This window comes from Balaenoptera acutorostrata, chromosome 13 (assembly GCF_949987535.1).
Source record: "Balaenoptera acutorostrata chromosome 13, mBalAcu1.1, whole genome shotgun sequence".
Lineage (NCBI taxonomy): Eukaryota > Metazoa > Chordata > Mammalia > Artiodactyla > Balaenopteridae > Balaenoptera > Balaenoptera acutorostrata.
Window position 1 is genome coordinate 42,252,950 of NC_080076.1, and position 22,813 is coordinate 42,275,762.

Below are 22,813 nucleotides of genomic sequence, written 5' to 3' on the forward strand. Positions count from 1 at the left end.
TCATAACTTATTTTTCCATTCACCATTGATGGACATTAGAGTACTTTCTAGTCTGGGCTATAATGAATAGTGCTGTGATAATATTCATGTGTATGTCTTTTGCTGACTACATGTATACATTTCTGTATTGTTGGGCAATAAAGGATATATAAGCTCAGCTTTAGTAAATACTGTGAAACAGGCTTCCAAAGAGGGTGTAATAATTTTCACTCTCACCATCAGTCTATTAGAGTTCGAGTTGTTCCACATACTCACCAACACTTGGTATTGTGTCATTTTTTTAATGACCTTTTTTTGGGGTGGTGGTGAAAAGTTCTATGAGTTTTAGCACATGTATAGATTCATAAAACTATTCACCAAAATCAGAAAACAGAACAGTTCCATCTCCCCAAAGAACTCCTTTGTGCTATCCTTTTATACTCACACCCTCCCCCTACACCTAACATCCCCAGCAACGAACATCTGTTCTCCATTACTATAGTTTTGTCTTTCCACAAGTGTCATGAATGAGGTGTATAATCTTTCTTTCACCCAGGACAATATCTCTGAGATTCCTTTAAGTTGTGGTATCAGAAGTTTGTTATTTTTTATTGCTGAATAGTACTCCATTCTGATATATTAGTTTGTTTCTTCATTCACCTGTTCTTTCCAGTTTTTTTGGCCATTATGAATAGGGTTGCTATAAATATTCGTACAAATTTTTGTGTGCTTTTATTTTCATCACTCTAGGAGGTGGGTCAAAAAATATCTTGCTGTGATTTATGTCAAAGAGTGTTTTTCCTATGTTTTCCTCTAATTTTATAGTGTCTGGTCTTACATTTAGGTCTTTAATCCATTTTGAGTTTATTTTTGTGTATGGTGTTAGGGAGTGTTCTAATTTCACTCTTTTACATGTAGCTGTCCAGTTTTCCCAGCACCATTTACTGAAGAGGCTGTCTTTTCTCCACTGTATATTCTTGCCTCTTTTGTCATAGATTAGGTGACCACAGGTGTGTGGGTTTATCTCTGGGCTCTCTATCCTGTTCCATTGATCTATATTTCTGTTTTTGTGCCAGCACCATACTGTATTGATTACTGTAGCTTTGTAGTATAGTCTGAAGTCAGAGAGCCTGATTCTTCCAGCTCCGTTTTTCTTTCTCAAGATTGCTTCGGCTATTCGGGGTCTTTTGTGTTGAGATTAGGTTTGACATAAATACACTACCATGCGCAAAATAGGTAGTAGGAACCTGCTGTATAGCACAGGGAGCTCAGCTCAGTGCTATGTGATGGCCTAGCTGGGTGGGATGTTGGGCTGGGGGGAGGGAGGTCCAAGAGGGAGGGGATGTGTGTATGCGTATGGCTGATTCACTTCGCTATGCAGCAGAAATTAACACAACATTGTAAAGCAATTATACTCCAATAAAAAAAAACTTTTCGTGTGAACATGGTCTCATTTCTCTAGAGTAAATAAATATTCAGTAATGGGCTAGCTGGGTTACATGGTAAGTGTTAACAATGTAAGTGTAACTTTTAAACTGCCAAACTTTTCCAGAGAGACTGTATCATTTCTGCATTCCCACCAGAAATATATGAGAGTTCCTACTGTTCTGCATCTTTGTTAGTACTTGATGCTGTCGGTATTTTTTATTTTAGCCATTTAAATAGGTATAGAGTGGTATCTAATTATGGTTTAAACTGGCATTTCCCCAATGGTTGGTGTCTTTTCATGTGCTCATTTGCTATTCATATAGCATCTTGGGTGAAGTGTCAAATTTTTTGACAACTTTTTATTGCATTCAATTTTTTTTAAATTCGGTTGAATGGTTTTTTTTAATTAAAAAATTATTTTTTAATTTTTTTAACATCTTCATTGGAGTAAGGGTTGAATGTTTGAGAGTCCTTTGTGTATTCTAGACACAAGCCCTTTGTTGGATATCTAGTTTATAAATATTTCCTCCCAGTCTGTTGCTTGTCATTTGATTCTCTTAACAGTGTTTTCAACAGAGTGAAAATTTTAAAATTTGATGAAGTCCAATTTATCATTTTTTTTCCTTGATGAAATCATGCTTTTGCTGTCATGTCTAAATACTCTCTGCCTAATGTAAGGTCCTGAATATTGTCCCTAAAAATTATAATATTTTAGGTTTTAGATTTAGATCTGTGATCCAATTTGAATTAATTTTCATATAATACATGAGATTCAGGTTGAGAGTCATGTTTTTGCATATGAATTTCTAACTGTTCCAACACCATTTGTTGACGAGAAAATCTTTTCTCTATTGAATGGCTTTTTACCTTTGTCAAAGATCAAATAGCCTAATCCCACTCCTGGGCATATATCTGGAGAAAACTCTAATTCAGAAAGATACATGCATCCCAATGTTCACAGCAGCACTATTTACAATAGCCAAGATATGGAAGCAACCTAAATGTCCACTGACAGATGAATGGATAAAGAAGATGCGGTATATACATACATACATACATACATATGTATGTATTTGTGTGTGTGTATGTATACAATGGAATATTATTCAGCCATAAAAAAGAATGAAATAATGCCATTTGCACCAACATGGATGGAACTAGAGATTATCATACTAAGTGAAATAAGTCAGAAGGAGAAAGACAAATACCACATGGTATCACTTATACGTGGAATCTAAAATATGATACAAATGAACTTATTTACAAAACAAAAACAGACTCACAGACATAGAAAACAAACTTATGGTTACCAAGGGGGAAAGGGGCTGGGAGAGGGGTATTATTAGGAGTTTGCGATTAGCAGATACAAACTACTATACATAAAACATAAACAACAAGGTCCTACTGTACAGCACAGGGAATTATATTCAGTGTCTTATAATAAACCATAATGGAAAAGAATATGAATATATAAAAGTGAATCACTTTGCTGTACAACTGAAACTAACACAACATTGTAAATCAACTATACTTCAATAAAAAAAAATAGCCATATTTATATGGGTCTATTGCTGAGTTTTCTGTCCTGTTCCACTAATCTATATATCTATCTTTTTGCCAGCACCACACTGTCTTGATTACTGCAGCTTTATAGAAAGTCTTTAAATTGGGTACTGTATTTCCTCCAACTTTATTCATCTTTTTCAAAATTATTTTATCTATTCTATTTCCTTTGCCTTTTCAAATAAAAATTTAAATCCCTTGCTGGGATTTTGAATGGAATTTCACCAAGCATCTATTGGGGAGAACTGACATCTTTTATGTTGAGTCTTCCAACATAGCTAGAAAGCAGAGGCTTTAGTCTCCTCCCTCTGCTGCATACTTCCCAAGACTGTCCTGTGTTCCGGGTCACGCTGTCAGAGACAGAAAAAGAAAAGCAATGGGAATTCTACCCATGCTCCGGACACCAGAGTTGTTCTAGTCAGAGACAATTCCCTTCAGATGTTTAGTTGCTTCCCTGGCCGCTGCTCATGGCTGTGCTGCCTGGCAATACTGCCTAGGGGCTGAGATTGTGGGGCAGGTAAAAAAAATATTTTTTAAAGAGATGGGTTGGGGGAGAAATAAGGGTTTTACTCCACTCTCTAACCCTTAAGAGACCCTCTTCTTGTATCCCAGACCAGAGAGGGCTTCTTCTGGGGCTCTCCTTCTGTACCCACAGCACAGGTCCAAGTTTTGGACTGGTACAATTTTAAATAGAAGTGGAAAGTAGACATCCTTTCCTTATTTCTGATCTTCGGGGGGAAGATTCCAGTCTTGTACCATGAAGTGTGATATAACGTTGGAAGCATGACCCATAAAAGAAACAACTGATAAATATGACTTCATTAAAATTAACTTTTTGTGTGCCATTAAGCGCATTCTGTGCCTAAAGTTACCACTAAGGAAACGTAAGACACAAGCCACAGACTGAGAAAAGATTTGGAAATCATATGTCTGATAAATGATTTGTATCCGGAATACATAAAGAACTCTTACAACTCAGTAACAGGAAGACAAATAATCCAATTTAAAATGGGCAACATATTTGAAGAAACATTTCATCAAAGATATAAGAATGGCTAAGTACATGAAAAGATCCCCAATATCATTAATCATTAGAGAAACACAAATTAAAATCACAATGAGACACCAGTTCATACCTAGTAGAATGGCTACGGTAAAAAAGACAGTCAAAAATAAGTGTTGGTGAGGATGTGGAGAAACTAGAACCCTCATACATTGCTGGTGGGTACGTAAATGGTGCAGCCACTCTGGAAAATAGTTTGGCAATTTCTTAAATAGTTAAAGTTATCATATGACCCAGCAATCAGGAATTTGCCCAAGAAAAACAAAACTATATATCCACACAAACACCTGTAACACAAATGTTCTTAGCAACATTATTCATAATAGCCAGAAAAGGGGAACAATTCAAATGTTCATCAACTGGTGACAGGAGAAATAAATGTGTTTTATCCATACAGCTGAATAACACTGGGCAATAAAAAGGAACAAAGGATACATGCTACAACACGGGAGAATCCCAGAAACATTATCCTCCGTCAAAGAACCCAGACACAAAACACTTCATATTATATGATTCCACTTACATGAAGTGTCCAGATAAGGCAAATCTATATACACAGAGTACATTAGTGATAACTTAATCCTAGGGCTGAGAGTGGGAATGGAGAGTGCGAATGGAGAGTGACTACACCACAGACCTTTTTGGGGTGATGGAAATTTTCTAAAAGTGGTGATACTTGCATAACTCTGCAAATTTACTCAAAATCATTGAATTATTCACTTTAAATGGGTGCATTTTCTGGCTCCAGGAAAGATGGAGTAAGTGCACTCCACTGTTACTCCCAGTGGGCGGGACCATAACTCCTGGACAGGATACATGGAGCAGCTGTCTGAGGGGACACTGAAATGTAAATGGTAGCAGGTCAACTAGTGAAGGAGACTAGAATTTGAAGTTCCATCTAACCAGTGGTGAGTTTTCCATTCTTCCCCCTCTGGCATTAGTCAGGCTGCACTCAAAGGCAGTTCCACAACTGGAAGCATGCACTAGAAGCACAAAGAAAGAGTCCCAAGATAAGCTCTCTCCTTCTGGTCTGGGAAACTAGTAAGGGGTGACCAAAGGCCAGAGAGAGATTAAACTCCACATCCATATTCCCAGCCTTATTTTTCTTTCTCCCTCCCCTCCTACCCTAGCAAGTTTGAGTTTGAGAAGCACTAGATTGTAGTAATGAGTCTCTGGGAGGTGGGATGTCTGCAGAGATCAGAATTAGCTGAGCATCTTTATTTAGGTTTTTATTTTGATCAAAGGACATGTACATGCTTAAAAAATAAGCTGTCAAAAGCTTGTTTAAAAAGGCTGTACAACAGAAACTAACACAGTATTGTGAAGCAATTATACTCCAATAAAGATCTATTTAAAAAAAGGCTGTTCCCTCACCTCTTTGCCACTTCTCCCTTCCCATAGAGCAGACATAATTCTAAGTACTATATCTGCATTTTTACTTGATTTTTCCCTAGTTGTAGATATTATGTATTGACTTCTTACTACAGAATATGAGGATTTACCTCACTCCTATCTCCCCCAACACATACACTTGCTAGTCTGTCTCCCAAAATTATATTATAAATTTGGATATATCACTACTGAATGTATATTAGAGCTATGTAAAATGCTATTCATAGCTGAGTCATATATTATGAATAATATTCCTCTTTCTGCACAACATTCCCCTCCATTTCACCCTGGATTATCCCCCCACTCTTCCTTAGTTTTCTATGTATTTGTCACTAATTCAAACCCACACTCTCTACAAACTGTCTAAAAGTCTCTTAAGGTGTTCAGAAGCACCAACTATCAGTATAGTATCAGTGGAATCTTCTTAAAGCAATCTCTCCTGAGGTTTTCTGGGCTGCCTCCCTCCATGCTTGCACCACTGTCATCTGGGGCTCTCCCTTCGTCACCTGCCCCCCAGCCCCGCCCGGGATTCTGTTCTCTCTCTGCACACTGGATTTCCTCTCTTCTGTACAGCATGTCTTTCTCTTAGTTTTACTCCTTTGTTTTGGCAGAGAGCACAGACTGAGAAAGGATGAGGGGAGATGGCAGGTGTTTCAGACTACACCATCACTTCCATAGTGGGCTGATGCTATTAATGGGAGTGAGTTATACACTAGAGTAGATTGAAAATCCCATTTTTATAATTTTTAAACAATGAGCAAAAACACGAGTGGTTTCATTTATGTCCCTATATACAATACTAATTAAAAGATGTCCTGCATAATGAGTACTCATTTTATAAGCGAGTGAGAGGATTACTGAATAAACTCTAATGCATGAAATTCACTATGTGGTCTGAGAGTTAGCTTGAGTGCCTGCCTGAGTGACTCAGCAGTGTTTCAGGAAATAAAGACATTAATAAATTTGCTTAGGATAGTGTTCAACTCAGCAAGACTAGGCTTACCAGAGAAATCAATCCACACAAATACCTAAAAATTCAGGAATACAGAACAACAGGATTCCCTTGATAATTATTCTTTCTATAATTTTTCAACAGTTAAAGTCCCACTGTACTTATCCTAACCCTCTTAGGGAGTGAAATGGCATTAAGAGTTTTATATGCATTATCCCACTTTATCCTTACAACAACCCTAAGACAGAGGTATTATTCTCCCAATTTTAAAGATGGGAAAACTGAGGCTTACAGAAATGAAGTAGCTTGATTCCAAATCAAGGTGAATATGAACAAATAACCTAATCCTCATCTCCATGTCCCTTTCAGTATGATTTTCAGAGTATTCTTTGTCACCCACCAAATTTACCTGACACTACCATTTATCAACGACAAGTTAAAACACTGTCTGGCAGTGTTTGGCAATGTTACATAATTTCTCGTCCATGTACTCTCATTCAGGCAAGATCAATGAAGATCTAACCATAAAAGTGATGGCCAAGCACACTGACTAAGATTACATGTTTTATCATTGACACATTTCACTTGAGTCACTTCTTGACCATACTTTTGCATAAATTATTTAAGCTCCCCAAGCTGAGTTTACCAATCTGTAAACTGGGCATACTACTACCATTTTGCTCAACTGTTTAAATAGGATAATGTGTATAGTTCTGGGTACATAATAAACACTCAATAAGTGGTATTATTATTACTTTTTAAGCATCTGAGACTAATTATATAGGATGGAATTGCCAAATTAGGTGCTTTGAATTTGTATTAATCTCCTTCCCTAAGATTATACGTTACAAAGATTATTCCTTGACTCTTAATTCTATTGAACTCTTCTTGACACTGGAACAATGTTATTCTTTCCTCCAGTTGCTTTCAGAAATGTGCCCCTGGAGACCCTACAAGGCAATAAAGGTTCTGGCACAGGGTGATCTGGACACTCCAGCTATACTACCAGTTAACCCTACAGCTTAGAACCACCAAGGCTTTTCTGGATTCTGATAAGGGGGTGAAAAAGCTGCTCTCTAGGGGCTGTCCCACACTACTCCTCCTTCCACCTCTGGGAATCGGTCTGAAAACCACCTGCTGGCCAGTTTTGTCCATCTCAATGTAGGGATATTTAAATATTAGGCTGACAGTTCTCATTTCACATTTCATTGTGAATACACTTCAGAAGCCAGAGAGTGATGAGTGAAAAAGAGTGAGGATGGAAAAGCATGCTTGGAGTAAGCTTTTTCTGAGAACTGCACTGGTACCCGGAGCTCATTCTCCCTGAACAGGGGCCTTCTCTGCATCCTAGGCCAGTGAGTATTCAAAGCACTACAGAGCCTCCCAGCAGCTCTTGTTACTGTCCAGATTGTACAGGTAAGGATCCCGAGGTACGGAAAGGTGAATAACTTGTCCAAAGCCACACAGCCAATAATGGCAGATCCAGACTTTGCCAGCATCAAGACATTAATGAGAAATTCATCTAGATACAATTCAAAAAAGGAGGAAAAATAAGAGTATAGATTAAGAAGCTCTAGTATATGCACACGAGCAGTTCCAGAAGAACAGACCAGAGGGAATGGTGACACAGCAAAATTTGAGATTATAACTAGAAATGTTCTAGAAGTGAAGAACATGAACGCTCAGATCAAAAATACACTATGTACACTGAGTGTGTGGATGAATTCACACCTTGACAGACATTACAATGTGCCCAGATCTCACCACTAAAGGAATAAAAATAAAATGTGAAGTTTCCAAACCAAGAGAGAGAAAAACATGAATACTAAAAATTTTATCAACTGAAACTGTATCAATTAGCAATGCAGGAAAGGAAGAAAAAAAAAATGATGGTAAACAGAAAACAAGATTTATTAGATGGAACTTTATAAAGCTGTCATTTTCATAGGTCAAAAATGAATATTAATTTCATATGGTTCAACCGAAAAGAAATAAGTCTAAATATATCAACAGTCACAATAAATATACATGCATCAAACTCAACTATTAGAAACAAAGATTATATGATTTAAAAATATAAAATTCAGCCATTTAGTAGAGATACACCTAAAACAAAAATCATACAGATGGCTGAAAGTAAAAAAACAGAAAAAGAAAAAAGACATACCAGGAAAATGTTAGACTAAAAGTGATGTAACAATATCAAAATCAGGCAGAAGAAAGTCAATAAAGATACACGAACATTGAGTTTAAAAAACACACGTGCGTGCGTGCGCGCGCGCGCGCGCACACACACACACACACACACACAGTAAATTGTCTTAAATGCATCCAACGATGCAGCCTTGAAAAATAAACTAATAGAATGAGTTAGGGAAATTGTCAAATCCACGATCATAGTGGGAGTTCTTTTTTTATACAAATTAATCAGAATCTAATAGAGTATGCACACTAAAACAGAAAAAAACAAAAGTAACAGGCAACCAGACCATGTTATTTTCAACAGCAGAGGAAACATTTAAAAAAACCTGCACACTTTCTAGATCACAAAGGTTTCAACACATTTCAAAAAGACAATCCTTACTGATCATTAATCTAGGAATCAGTAACAAAAATGAGAAAATCAAAAGGCAAAAAGAAATGTAAACAGAAATTTTAAAATGTACTTCTAAGTCATCCTGGGTTGAACAGAAATCAAATGGAAATTACAAACTACTTGTAAATGAATTAGGATGAAAGTACTACACATAAAACTAGCAGGGTGCACTTACATGATTCACAGATGTAAATTTAGAGTCTTTAATGAATTTATTAGAAAACAAAAATATTTTAAATTAACAGGTTAAGCATTTAACTAAGGAAGTGAGAAAACAGATTAAACACAAAATAGAAGAAAAGATAATGACATAGAAAACAAGTTTTTAAAAACTGGATAAACAAAAGGAAAAGCTACTCCTCTTTTAAACTTAAAAACTGCAAACCACTAGCAAGACTGACTAAGGAAAAAAGAGAAAAGAAACAAACAATATTAGAAATGAGAATAGACATAATTATAGATCTAGTGAAAATGTTTTAAAAGCATTAGGTACTGAAGATAAGGCTATGAACAAATAACAAAAAACCCAAGCCTTCCAGGTCATCGTGAATTACCCAAATTCTAATTGCGATTTGGCTAACTAAAGCTCATAATCTCTAAACCTTTCCACTGTGCTCTCTGGAATTCATGGTTACTGTCATTAGCAAAGTTCCCAAATATTCACAATCTCTTCTCTGCTTATTCCCTTCATATTCTACACTAATTAAAATATCACCAAGAATACTGCCTCCTGAGTGGTCTTTCAAGAGAAGGCTGGCTTTTCTTCAACATCCTTTGAACCACTGAGTCTGGAAGTGGGGGCAAGTATCTCCCTTGTTCCTCATCGCTATTTCAAGACTTATGTTTCTCCCTCTTCCCTAAGAAGCCTCAGGTCCTTTAAAGAATGTGCTATCAGAAGTTGCCAACCCATCCTTGGTACAGTCATCTGTCACCTTCCCTACCAATTCCATCACTAGTCTTGTCATCACATTATCAGTCATTTTAGTTTCCATGCAGTCGATTTATCAATACTTGGCCTCTCAGATCTTTGCTCTGCTCTGTTCTCCTCCACCATATATCATCCACTTACTTTCATGCTACACCCTTAGACCACAGCATTACTGAAAATCTCCATTTTAAGCATCCCAATCTCTGGTCACCATTGCTCCTTCCACCTCCCATCCCCACTCCCTCCCCCTGACATCCTGGCTTGTTCCAACTCAGTTACTCCAATAATCCCAGATCCTTAGCTTTCTTCATTGGGATCTCAAATCCAGACCCTTCCATCCTTTTACTTTCTGTGACCCTCTTCATGTTTTCCAGGACTTTTTATTACAATCACTGTCTTGTATCTCCCTATTCTATCTCACTTGCTTGGCAATATCCCAATAGCTAAATCCAACTTTCCGCTGATTCTGCATCTGCACTAGGGCTGCTGAATATGGCTAAAGAAAACATATGAGCATGCTGAATGGTCTCATTTTCAGTTTACAAACACAAACCTCAAGGAGGCTCTCAGCACTATCCAGTACTCCCACTACATTTCCTGGTTAACCCCTGCAAACTGTTCCACATCTCCTGAGATTCCCAATACCTTTCCTACCCTCCTCACTCACAGGTGTTAACCTTGTTTCTAATTTCACTGAAAAAAGCCATCAGATGAGGATTTCCATACTCCCATCAACACACTGACCATCCTCTAGACATCTGTGATCATGAACATTGTGCCTTTTCCCCATTATACAATGTCTGCATTATCCCTGTTCCTGTCTGAAGCCAACTACATTCCTTCTCACCTACTCAAGTTGAATGCTCTTGCTATAATACTCCCCTCTCAAACTTTCCCTCAGTGGGATCATTTCTATCAACATACAACCATATTGTACTATATGCCATATTACAGAAGAAAAAGAAAATGTCTCCCTTGATTGCACAATCTCCCCAGCTAACTGCCCCATTTCTCTTTTTCCAACAATTACACCTCAAAAGCACTGCTATACTTGCTGTCTCCACTGCTTCCCTCCCACTTTGTTTCTCCCACTCTTTTTTCAAGTTGATTTTACGGGAAGCATAACAGAGTGCAAAAAACATAAATTTAGAACAAATGAGATATCACAAGCAAATGCTCATGTAATTATGACTCAGGTGAAGAAATAGAACACAGCCAGCACCTCATTAAGTCCCTCTTGCTCCCAATATCTTTTCTTTCCTGTCGAAAGCACTATTTAGTTTCTCAGTATATACCTTTTGGATTCAGCAGATGCCTCTAGATAAAAAGTAGCCTCCAAATTCTATGCTCATTTCTCTGGGTTTCCATCTTTTCCCAGATGTTGGCTCTGTAATTTTTCACTACCTTCTAAGCTGTGCTTTCTAACCTCTGGATGTTTCCAAGAGGATGATTTTTCTAACTCTCTAGATGTTCTCATCTGGAGAGTTGGTCCAGATCACCAAGGACACCATTAAAGAAATGGAAAGTCTCCCCATTCTTTTAAACCACGGTTTCATTGCCTATAACTCCATACAAACAATCCTGTCCAACAGCCTCTCCACACACTGAAACCGTCGGTCAGTTTAGAGATCTCAACTTAATCTCTCAGCAGCATTTAACACAGCTGGCCACTTCCCCCTTGAAACATTACCTCACCTCTCCTCAGCCTCTTGCTAGATCTCCCTCCTGTTCTCAATCTTCAAAGGCTGGAACATTAGCTCCCTAACCCCTTTTTCACCTCATCCACTCCAGTGGCTGTCAACCAGTCCCGTGACTTTAAATTCTCTTATCCCTTAATGACTCCAGCTTCAATACCTCCCCTGAACTCCAAGATTTTATAAATATGTGCTAACAATTCTTGATCTCTATTCCCGTATTTCTCCTCTCCTTTCCATCTTGGCAAGTATGACTTTAATTCAGATAGCTAATCAGGCCTAAATTCCTAACTTTTCCTTTTTTCTTTTACTCCACACATCCAACCTGTCATTCTGATAGCTTCCATCTTAAACATACAATCAGAATTTGAAAACTTCTTCACCTGTGCCAGCCTCGTCCATGCCACTATTATTATCTCACTCATGCCACTACTATCCTCTGCGTGAATATGCAGAGCAATGTAATCTCTCAGCCACTGCAGCTGGAAAATGTAAACTGGTGAAACCACAGTGGGAGCAATTTTTAAAAACATCAAATGAAATTAAAAAGTGCATTACTCTCAACACAATTATTTCGCATCTCTGTGCAACTGACCATAACACATGGTAACAAATACATTTTACCTCATTGTAAAACATACATTCTGAAACAATGATTAATGAAAAAAAACTTTTATTACATGAGATACACTCCAATATCTTCTATTTCACTAATTAAAATGCTAACAGGTATTCACATTGTGTATGAAATACCATAAAAAAAAACTTGAGGCCTAAGGTCTTCTAAATTGATCTCATGATCCATTAATGACTAAGGGGTCATGACCTACAATTTGGAAAGCACTGCTCCACAGAAAACTGTTACATCTGTACAAGAGAATACATGCTTGTTTAAAAAGGATATTTATAGACATTCTGTAACTGTAAAGTATATACATCTAAGCAAAAGCAAAATAGATAAATTATGGTGTATATTCCCACAATGGACTTCTACAAAGCAGTTAAAATGAATGACCTAGAACTACATGTAATGACATGGCCAAATTTCAAAATCAATGCTTGAACAATTTTAAAGTTGCAGAAGAATATGTGCATATGCTATGCTAGAATTTGTTGTTAAAAATATGAAACTATATATTATTTAGGTAGATAGATAATAGATAGATAGATAGATAGATATAAACATGCACAGTAATGATAAATGCAAAAATCAGACCTATGGTTAGAGAGGAATGGAATACAACTGGGGAGGGGTACACAAATGGTTTCAACAGTAGCTGTAAAGTTTTATTTTAAAAACAAATTATGAAGAGAATATGGCAACTTGTTAAAATTCAATAAAGTTAGTGGTTGATACAAAGCTTTGTTATCTCCTATAGCCTTCTGAATGTTTAGACTATTTCATTCAAAAAAAATTAATAGCTAAAATAAGGAAAGCGAAAGCTACGTTTTCCAAAGAATAAAATTTCTGAGAGATCACTAGTGAAAGATGGAAAATGCAAAAGAGGGCTTCCCTGCTGGCGCAGTGGTTAAGAATCCGCCTGCCAATGCAGGGGACACGGGTTCGATCCCCGGTCTGGGAAGATCCCACATGCCGCAGAGCAACTAAGCCCATGCGCCACAACTACTGAGCCTGCGCTCTAGAGCCCGCAAGCCACAACTACTGAGCCCGCGCGCTTAGAGCCCATGCTCCGCAACAAGAGAAGCCACCGCAATGAGAAGGCTGCTCACCGCGATGAAGAGTAGCCCCGCTAGCCACAACTAAAGAAAGCCCGCGCACAGCAACCGAAGCAGCCAAAAAAAAAAAAAACACAAAAGAAAAAATACTTCAAGATAAATATTTTAAGGCATATTTTTAAACTACTAATTATCACGTGTGTCTTTGAGGCAACAGATAAAAAATGAGGGAACTCACTAAACTTGTATAACAAAAATTTACATTTCATGAAGCAGGTAGAAATCATACTATAAAAGGATAAATACAAAGAGTAAAATTTATGTTAGAATATTGTTTTCAAAATTGTATTTAACGGAAAACAAAATACATATTAGCCTTAGAACTACCAATTACTATTTATAGAATAACAACATTACTGAAAACATCTAAAAGATTATAAAACCATAAGTCTTAAAAATGATAAGCACAGCAACTCCCAGAAGTTTATCCAAATCATCTAGAGAAGCTTATCTAACATGAGAAAATAAACAGAATTCTACTAAATACATGATTTTAATCTGTTTCCAGAATTTCATCTAACATTAAAAGGAATAGTTAAGAAAATGAGAAAAAAATAACCTTCAGCAATTAGGCAGAGAAAGAAGGGAATTAAAAGTCAGAAGACCTGGATTCAAACCTGATTCAATTGTCCTGGGCTACAGCAATCTCTCTGAGGCACTTAACAGCAGCCTGCCTCATAGGACTGATAATTTTTTAAACCAAAGTTAAAATTACTTTAAAAACTAGAAAGATTAAAATGCTACTGTTATACTAAACATCTCACAAATATTTCTGTGAATAAAAAAGTTAAGTTGCAGGGTTTTGTGTCTGTATCTTTAAGTCAGAAAACAACAGCAACGACTTAGTAATTAAAAATTTAACAAATAAAAAATTCAAGAGAATAGCTGAAAGGTAGCCTAGCATTTCTCCCTGGAAGTAGAACAGAAAGACGAGAAAAAATAAAAGGGACTAAGAGAATCAATGCAAGCAGTCCAAAGCCTGGCTAATCGGAGTTTCAATGATAGAAAACAGACTGATGGGACATATAATAGGCCTGTCTAATGGGTCACAACTTACTTGACTTCAAGGATATTGGTACAAAACGCCTTTAACCTACCAATCTACAGGGACGAGAGGAAACAGAAGAACACAATCAATGGCACCAGCAATCAGCAAAATGCAGACTCAGGAAAGATACAAGACGCTCCACCAGGTATTCAAATAATAAACTGTAAGGGAAAAAAGAAGACGGAACCTACAGACTAAGAGAGACTTGAGATAGATATCTACCAGTTGCAATGTGTGCACCTTATTTGCACCCCGATACAAACACTCTTAAAAAAGGAAAATATATGACATAACTAGGGAAATTTAACTGGATATTTCATGTTATCAAGGAATCACTGTTAATACTTTTTTTAGGTATGAAAAACGGTATCATGATTTTTCCCTTTCCTTTTTTTTTTGTTCTCTGAGTCCTATCTTTCAGAGACAAATATTATAATATTTGCAAATGGTAGGTCTTTGCCTGAGGTTGGGGAATCTGCTTCTAATCTCACGCAACTGGTTGATCCCCAAAATCCACAAACCATGTGGGCTTCTCCACAGGGCCATTCCTGTCATGTCAGCTTGCCTACCCCAGAGTCAATGATCCAAGTGAGAATAAAAGACCAAATTGGAAACCATAGTGTATTTTATAACCCAATCCTGAAAATGACACTCCATCACTTGTACGGTGTTCTGCTGGTCATACAGACCAACCCTAGCACAACATAGGAAGAGACCACACAGAAGTGTAAATACCAGGAGAAGGAGATTCTTGCAGGACATCTTAGAGGGTATAAAAGAGAACTTTTAGGAACTGTTGAAGCAAGGTGATGAATACATTAGGGTTCATACTATTATCTCTATTTTTATATATATTTGAAAATTTCCATAATAAAAAGTTTTTCAAAACTTTTTTTTTAAAAAAAAGGATAAAAGCACAGAAATGGAACAAGGCGGCAAAAAAATGGCTATTCAGTGGTAGTAGTGACTTTGTGCCACCTCATGAAGCAGCCCTGTCCCACAGAGACCCAATGGTTGGCCAGAAGGACTGCGTATTAGCAGCTGGACTAGCAATCCAGCACAAAGCAGGGTTTTTTCAAGTCTGAGAAGTCCTCATCAAGCCCCAAATTTGGTGCACAAGCATACATATCACACCGTTTAAACACTGATCTTTATATCATGAAGTTGTTCACTGTGCAAAAACCAGTGTTTATAAATATATTTAATATACTTATAAGCTACTCATTAATAAAAGTATCTTCAAGAACCATGTAAAAGATTTTAAAAACTAAACAATAAAATGTGTTGAGAGTGGTGATGTATTTAGGGGAATTATTAAAAGCGTAGAAACAACTCTACTATAAACAATAATAGTTAAGGTTCTTTTTAATGCACACATCACTGAATTTAACTGAGACTTCCTTGAGGAGTCTAGCTTTCTTCAATAATTCTTAAATTACTCAGGACAGTACACAGTTTGTGAAAATCTAAGTTTACAACGAAGCTTCTCTTGACTGACGTCCACTGAACCAATCTGCTGGATGAATACTCTATATCCCCTCAGTTTAATTTTTACATGCACAATATTCAATGGTTACCTTATTATGACTTATTCATAGCTGTGCCATGTAATAAACTATGATTACCTCTGCCTTCTCTGAACAACTTTACAAAATTTTCCCTGGATTTAATGATTGTTTAATTTTTTTCTTGCAATGGTTTTCTATGTACTTATTACTAATTCAATCCCAAATTCTCCATCAATTGTCTAAATCTCTCCAAGACATGCAGCCTTATCAGGTACGACTTCAACAACATCTTGAAGTCTCTCCTGGTGAGCATTTTCTGAGCTGCTCCCACCCGGGCTGGCTGCCTCTCTGCCTGCACAACTCTCACCCGTGGCTGTCCTCACACCATCTTCCAGAGAGTCCCACCATCTCTCGCACATCAGATCTCCTGCCTTCTACATCCTGTGTCAACCTTTTCCTTGATTTAAGTCCTCTTTTGGTGGAGCACAAGCCAGTAACTTCCCAAGAAAAGATATGTGGCGGCAGTTCAATGTTTTGAGACCTTGCATTCCCAAAATGTCCTTATTTAACCTGTGCACTTTATTGTTGATTTGGATGCACACAGAATTCTAGGTTGGAAGTTATTTTCCTTTAGAATTTTGCTCCTTTGTTTCCAGAGTTGCTGCTGAGAAGTTTGAAGATATTCTGATAAATAATCCTTTGACTGTGATCTGCTTTCTTCTCAAGAGAAACTTATAAGAGGTCTTTTTCAGGGAACGATTGCCAGTGTTCTGAAAGTCACAATGCCTTGGTGGTGCAGTCTGTTTTCATCTGTTGTCCTGAAAACTTAATGCTCTTTCAATCCAAAACCTGTACAGTCCAGTTCTGGAAAATCTGGTGGATAAATTTTCTCCTTCCCACCTGCCTACCCCTCTCCTCACTTTTTTTGTTGTTCTCTTTGAGACTCCTATTAATCAAATATTGGTCCTCATTGATAGTCAATTCAATTTCATATGCTTTTACTATTGTCCATCTCTTTGATCTATTTTTATGGAAGATTTCCTCCTAACCTGCTACTGAGTTTTGTTTTGTTTTAATTCCCAAAAGCTCTTTTTGGTTCTCTCAGTCTATTTTTTGAATGGTATCCTATTCTTGTTTTATGGTTGTAATATGTTTTCTTATTTCATTGGGATTACTAATTATTTCTTTTTAAGTTTTCTTCCCCCTGAATAGTCAGTCTTTGCTTCCTCCAAGTTGCTTAAAGTTTTGAATTATACTTTACATGTTTGAGGGTTTCCTGTGATGTCTAGTATTCCTTGGCCATCTATTACTAAAAATGGAAGGCCAAAAAACTGAATATAAGCTCTGAATATTTAAGTGAGGCTTAGTGACTATGAGTATCCTCCACTGGAGTGACCAGGTTATGCTATTAAGTTGGAGAATCTCTGATGTCAGTGTTTGCAGTTGTTTTGCTTTTCTCTAGGGCTAGTCCAATTCTGCTGAAAAAGATCCTCCAATCTCCTGCCTGGAGGGATAAAGCCTGGCTGCTGGCATTAATGGGAGCCATAGAAGGCAAGGTGGCTAGGGGGTCTCAACAGCTAGAATGTATATGTTCACTTGGTCTACCTTTCTCTGTACAGTTCCCTTGCTTTTAACTGGGCCTGTTGTCCTCTAGTCCAGATACCTTGTATTACCTTCTTCGTACGGCACAACTGGGCCTTCTATTGCTGGTAGGAGTGTAAGTTGGTACAACCATCTTGGAAAAATGTTTGGCAGCCCGTGCTAAAGCTACTTAAGTGTCTACCCTATTCCTTTCCCCAATACATATACCAAATAGAAATGAGAGCTTAAGTCTTCCTAAAATGTGCACAGAAATGTCACCATAGCCTTTATTCACAATGGTCAAAAAGTGGAAACAACACAAATATCTATCAACATGTAAATAAACTATGGTATATTCACATAACAAACCACAACACTACAGTGGACAAGAATAAGTTTCTGATATATGCAACAATATGGATCTCAGAGACACCAAAGAATATAAACAGTATGGGTCCATTTATAAACAGTTCAAAGAAAGACAAAGCTAATCTATGTTTAGAGATCAAAACAATGGCTGCCCCTGGGGGTGGGAGTATTGACTGGAAAGGAACATAAGAGAACTTTCAGGGGTGATGGAAATGTTCTATAACTTGATTTGGATGATGGTTAGACAGGTACATACATATGTAAAAATTCAGTAATCTGTATGCTTATGACTGTATACTTCACCGTTTTAAGTTACACACAACTTAAAAGAATCTTGTAAAAAATTAATTATATACACCAAGGTGGGAAAGCGGCGGGGGTGGGTGGGTGGGATGAACTGGGAGATTGGGACTGACATATATACACTAATATGTATAAAACAGATAACTAATAAGAACCTGCTGTATAAAAAAATAAAATAAAATTCAAATCAAAAAAAATTAATTATATAAATGTTTTGTTAATAATGAAGTTTAAAATCCCTACTAATCTATCAAGATAAAGAATTATCTTCCAAAGCCTAAAATATATAGTCCCAATGATCACTAGAACTTGAGGTATTATTTTATCAGCATTTAACTATTTAAGTGGGGGGGTAAGTAGTAACTTAGTGATGTAATGATCACTTTAAGAACAGTCGACACTAAAGTGCAATTTATTGGGAATTCATAACATACTTTTCATTCATATTAAATACAATTAGGACCACACTAGGTACTTACCCTTCTAACCTAACATCTGGTAAAGATCTGTTGAGTGCAATCATCTCACTTGCCATTAAATTGAACTGATTGATTTTAAACATCTCTTTCATCTTTTCTTGATCCTCTTTAGGAATGACGACTGGTTTCCCCATTTCTCCAGGACCTTCATGAGGCTTTTGTACTGGCTCTAGAACTAAGAATAAGGAGGAAACTTAACTAACATTAATTGTATAACAATTGATTCATGTTTCTGTTTAATAACATTTGAGTTTAAACTATGCCCTCAACAACCAGAGCCATTTCTGAGCCCATCCTCTCCCAGTCTGTGACACGGCCTAGGGGCTGCCTTGTCCTCCGCTTCCACGCCTCGTCCTGACTCAAGACCTCCTCACTTTGTACCACTCACCTGAACCACTTCATGGCCTTGGCACTCCCATCTCGGATATCCTTACCACATTAATCTCCCTAAAGCATAGCCTTCATTGTGTTATTCTCATGGTCTTCTGGAGGCCAATCTCTTTAATAGGAAATTTAATCTAACTTCCCAAACCCACCACCTGCTGGGCTCTCCACCTCCCACCCCCCAGATCCTCATCCTCCGGTTAAACAGCACCCACTACTTTCCTCCATGTGCCTCATGTCTTCTTGCGTTGGTGCCTTTGCTCACACTGGCCCCCTCCCTTGGCACCTCCTTCCTACCTCTATCTCTAGCAATACCAAACTCACACTTGTCCTTCAAGGCCCAGCAAAAACAGCTTCTCTCCTGCAGCTTTTCTGCATCTCTCTAGAGTGATCATTTACTACTCTTGACTACTACATCATTTTGTCCAGGGCTCTATGTCTCTCATCAATAGTTCTCTCTTATTATGATCGCTAAACCTGCCTATGACACCCTCCCCTAACTAGATTATGATCTCTTTTTTAGCTGGAGTTTTTTGTTCATTCATGTACCTTCTGTGGAGTTTAGCAGTGTTTTATAGGCATTTTATAACTACATGCTAAATTAATATGTGAGTAAAAGTGTTATTCAAAATAAGTCAAAATGAAATCCTAGAACTGACAATAGTAGACATTATAATAAGCATTATGCAAGGTGGAGCATCAAGAAATATAATTCTTGAGACTTTCTTTTAATTTGAATTTCTTTTATGCTTTGAGCTTTTTATTTGTTCAAACATTCATTGTAAACTTTTTTACTTTATTGCACTTAAGTGAGAAAATACAGCCTTCCAACAATAAATATTTAATGAGCACCTACATCATAGCAGCCACTGTGCCAGGCACTGAGGATCAGTGCAGACAACACATTACATGTTCTCTACCCTCATGTGGCTTAAACTTCCTACCTTTTGAAAGGTATTAACATTTCCTTTGTGGGCTAGAAAAATACTTCATTTTTAAAAATGCTAAGTGGAATGTGTTAAAATTATGTATTCCATATATGTAGATTACATATTTGAAATATATCTAGTAAATAACCTTATTAATGAAAAAAAAGAAATATAATTCTAATCAGAAGTAATGTTATCTCGTAATATACAGTTGTCCCTCAGTATCCATGGGGACTGGTTCCAAGACACCCCCCTCACCCCACCCTGCGGATACCAAAATCCACAGACGCACAAGTCCCTTATATAAAAAGGTGTGGTACGGTCAGGCCTCTATATAACCCATGGATATGGAGGACCAGCTATATCAGTAAAAAGAATAATATTCCTGATCAGCAATTCCCAAATCTTGTTCCTTGCTATATGCTTTTGAGATGTTGGAAAGTGTTCCAAGAAAAATATGTTCTAGAATATATTAAATTTGAAAAAAAATTGTTAAACTTCCCATCTAAGAGGGATGGGTAGAAAATGAGGTGAGGATAAGAACGGGATGAAAATATCTGTTTTGTACATTACTTGTTTATTTTTAAAGCTGAAAGTTTTATTCTCCTACAGTTTGTTTTTTAGGCATCCCCGAAAGTCTCTGGACAAAAATGAAGACATCAAGGCAGTAGACAAACCAGCTCATTTCAGCCAAGCTTCATCTGCCCAAGAACAGCTCTAGTTGGTAAAGCTGACCTATAGGATGACTGTTCAGATGGGGTACAAAGGAACCTACCAATACCAGAGCTGCAGAATATTATTCACTGGGTCTTCAAAAACTCTGTCTAGAATATAAAATCTATTCTAGAGGACTATCAAGGAAAAAAATGGTGGATAATAACTTTCCCCATTCTCAGAATGAACTGTGATTCCAGGAAGAAAGTTAAAATATTAGGAAATAACTTAAATTATAGGAAACTCTTATAACACAATTTTTAAAAACAAATCCCGCCTAATTTTTGTCAAGTAAGCTCTTTAAATATAAGAATTAAAAATTTTCAGTGACAAAAATTTTCAATGCCAAGTGTAATAAAAACTGTAAGTACAGAAGTATAATGCCCATATAAGCTTTTAAAACTTTAAATATCATAAATTATAAAACTCTCAGAGTCAATTCTTACTTACCTGTCTCTGAAAATAAAGAGTAATTAACAGATTTGGGGGTTGGGACAGTCAGGGGTCAATATAAAGCAGCGGAGTTCTAGAGGTAACAGTTATTTTATCTGCATGGCACAGATAACCTGAAGAGCAGGTGGGAGACATCTAGTGGCCCTGATTATAAATATCCTTCAGTTACCTTGCCCTATTTTAGCATAAGATGATGCTTTAAAGAAAAGTTAAAATGGAAACATTTTCACACTACTCAGTTTTTTAATTGAGTATTAAGTTATACAGAACACCATCTATAACATATTTTTGCTGGGGGCAGGGTGGAGTAGATCCTGAATCTGATCAAGCCTCTGGATTAACTTACCAATTCACAGGAAATATAGGGGACAGAGGAAATGATAAAAAAACATTAAAGGGATGCAAATCCTGACTGTGGGAAATTGGAAAAAACAAAAAAAACCAATTTCTTCTTCTTCAATAACCACCAAAAACGGGGGGTGGGGAGGACAAAAAGAAAGAGGTATCCATGTATCTATGCCAGAAGACTAGCTTTGAGTTGATAACTGTTGAAGCCAGATGATGGGTATATGGGAGATCAATTTTCTATTTTTCTCTACTTTTGTTTATGTTTGAAAATTTTCCATGAGGATTGGGGGAGCATGAAGGAGCACTCAAGAAATTATTACTGTAAGAACCAGTAAGTATAAACTTGATTGCTTACAGCCTAAGAGACTGTATGACCAGAAAGTTAAAATCCTGCCCCATCACAGTGAAGTAAAACTCTAGCCTTGAGGTCTTAAAGAATTGGGCAAAACTGTACAACATATAAAATTCTCCTGGCTGCAATATTTTACAAATTTGGTCACCTGGTACTTACTAATAATCTAAATATCTGGTATAATACCCACATTGTATACTTTAACCTACTGATACACATGAGATCTCAGAGCTGCATTTAAAATGACCATTAATCAAAAGTTAAATGACTACTGCATGACTTACAGAATCCACCACAATACTCTAATTTAGAAATTATAATATCCTGAAGAATTACACCAACCAGTAAACTAATTTTCTTTGGCAAAGATGCCAGGATAAAATGCAACTAGCTAGTGAATATTTTTACTACTAATGCACTTGAAGTATTAAAAAGCAACTAACAAAGAAGATAGTAAGCATTAGCTTTCCTTGTATTCTACTTACCAGTCTTTCATGTAAATTAAAAAAAGAGTTCAGTGAAACTTGTTTGAAAGCAAATGAAATGGGTTTGGATAGTATCATTTCCCGAACTAAAAAACAAACTTTTGTTGCCATAAAATTTTATAGGCAGATCATTTCTAAAAATCAAATCAACTTTGACAAGGGGGTGACTAAGGTGTTATTCCAAAGTATTATGTGAGAACAAACATTTTATTATACACTTTAGTTAAACTTCATTTACATGACAATGCAGAGAAGTTTCATGTTTTAGAAAATTTAATTTTCAAAAAAACTACAGGTTCACTCTGAATGCTTTTTTGTTTTGATTTGGTTTTTCAAATGCCATAGAAAACGAATATCCTGGAGACCTTATGTGTTCTATCAAAAGAGGCCTACATTCCTCCAGGTCACTGACTGTACTTGCTAATTCCACTAAGAAGGTCCACATCCTTGGTGCTATCACCTATCAACCCTCTCCCAACAATTTTAGTGAAAGATCTGTTCAGTGGCACCACAATTCCTCAGCAGCCT

General features: G+C 36.9%; 1 protein-coding gene across 3 annotated transcripts in view; it reads right to left on the minus strand.

Moving 5' to 3' along the window:
• GALNT1 (polypeptide N-acetylgalactosaminyltransferase 1) overlaps positions 1-22,813 on the minus strand; it is a 131,462-nt gene that overhangs the window by 45,747 nt on the left and 62,902 nt on the right. For all 3 annotated transcript variants that reach the window (XM_057526542.1, XM_057526544.1, XM_057526543.1), the window contains one exon: positions 18,621-18,795. In XM_057526542.1, coding sequence (XP_057382525.1) covers positions 18,621-18,795 — 175 coding nt within the window. The remainder of the gene's footprint in view (positions 1-18,620; positions 18,796-22,813) is intronic.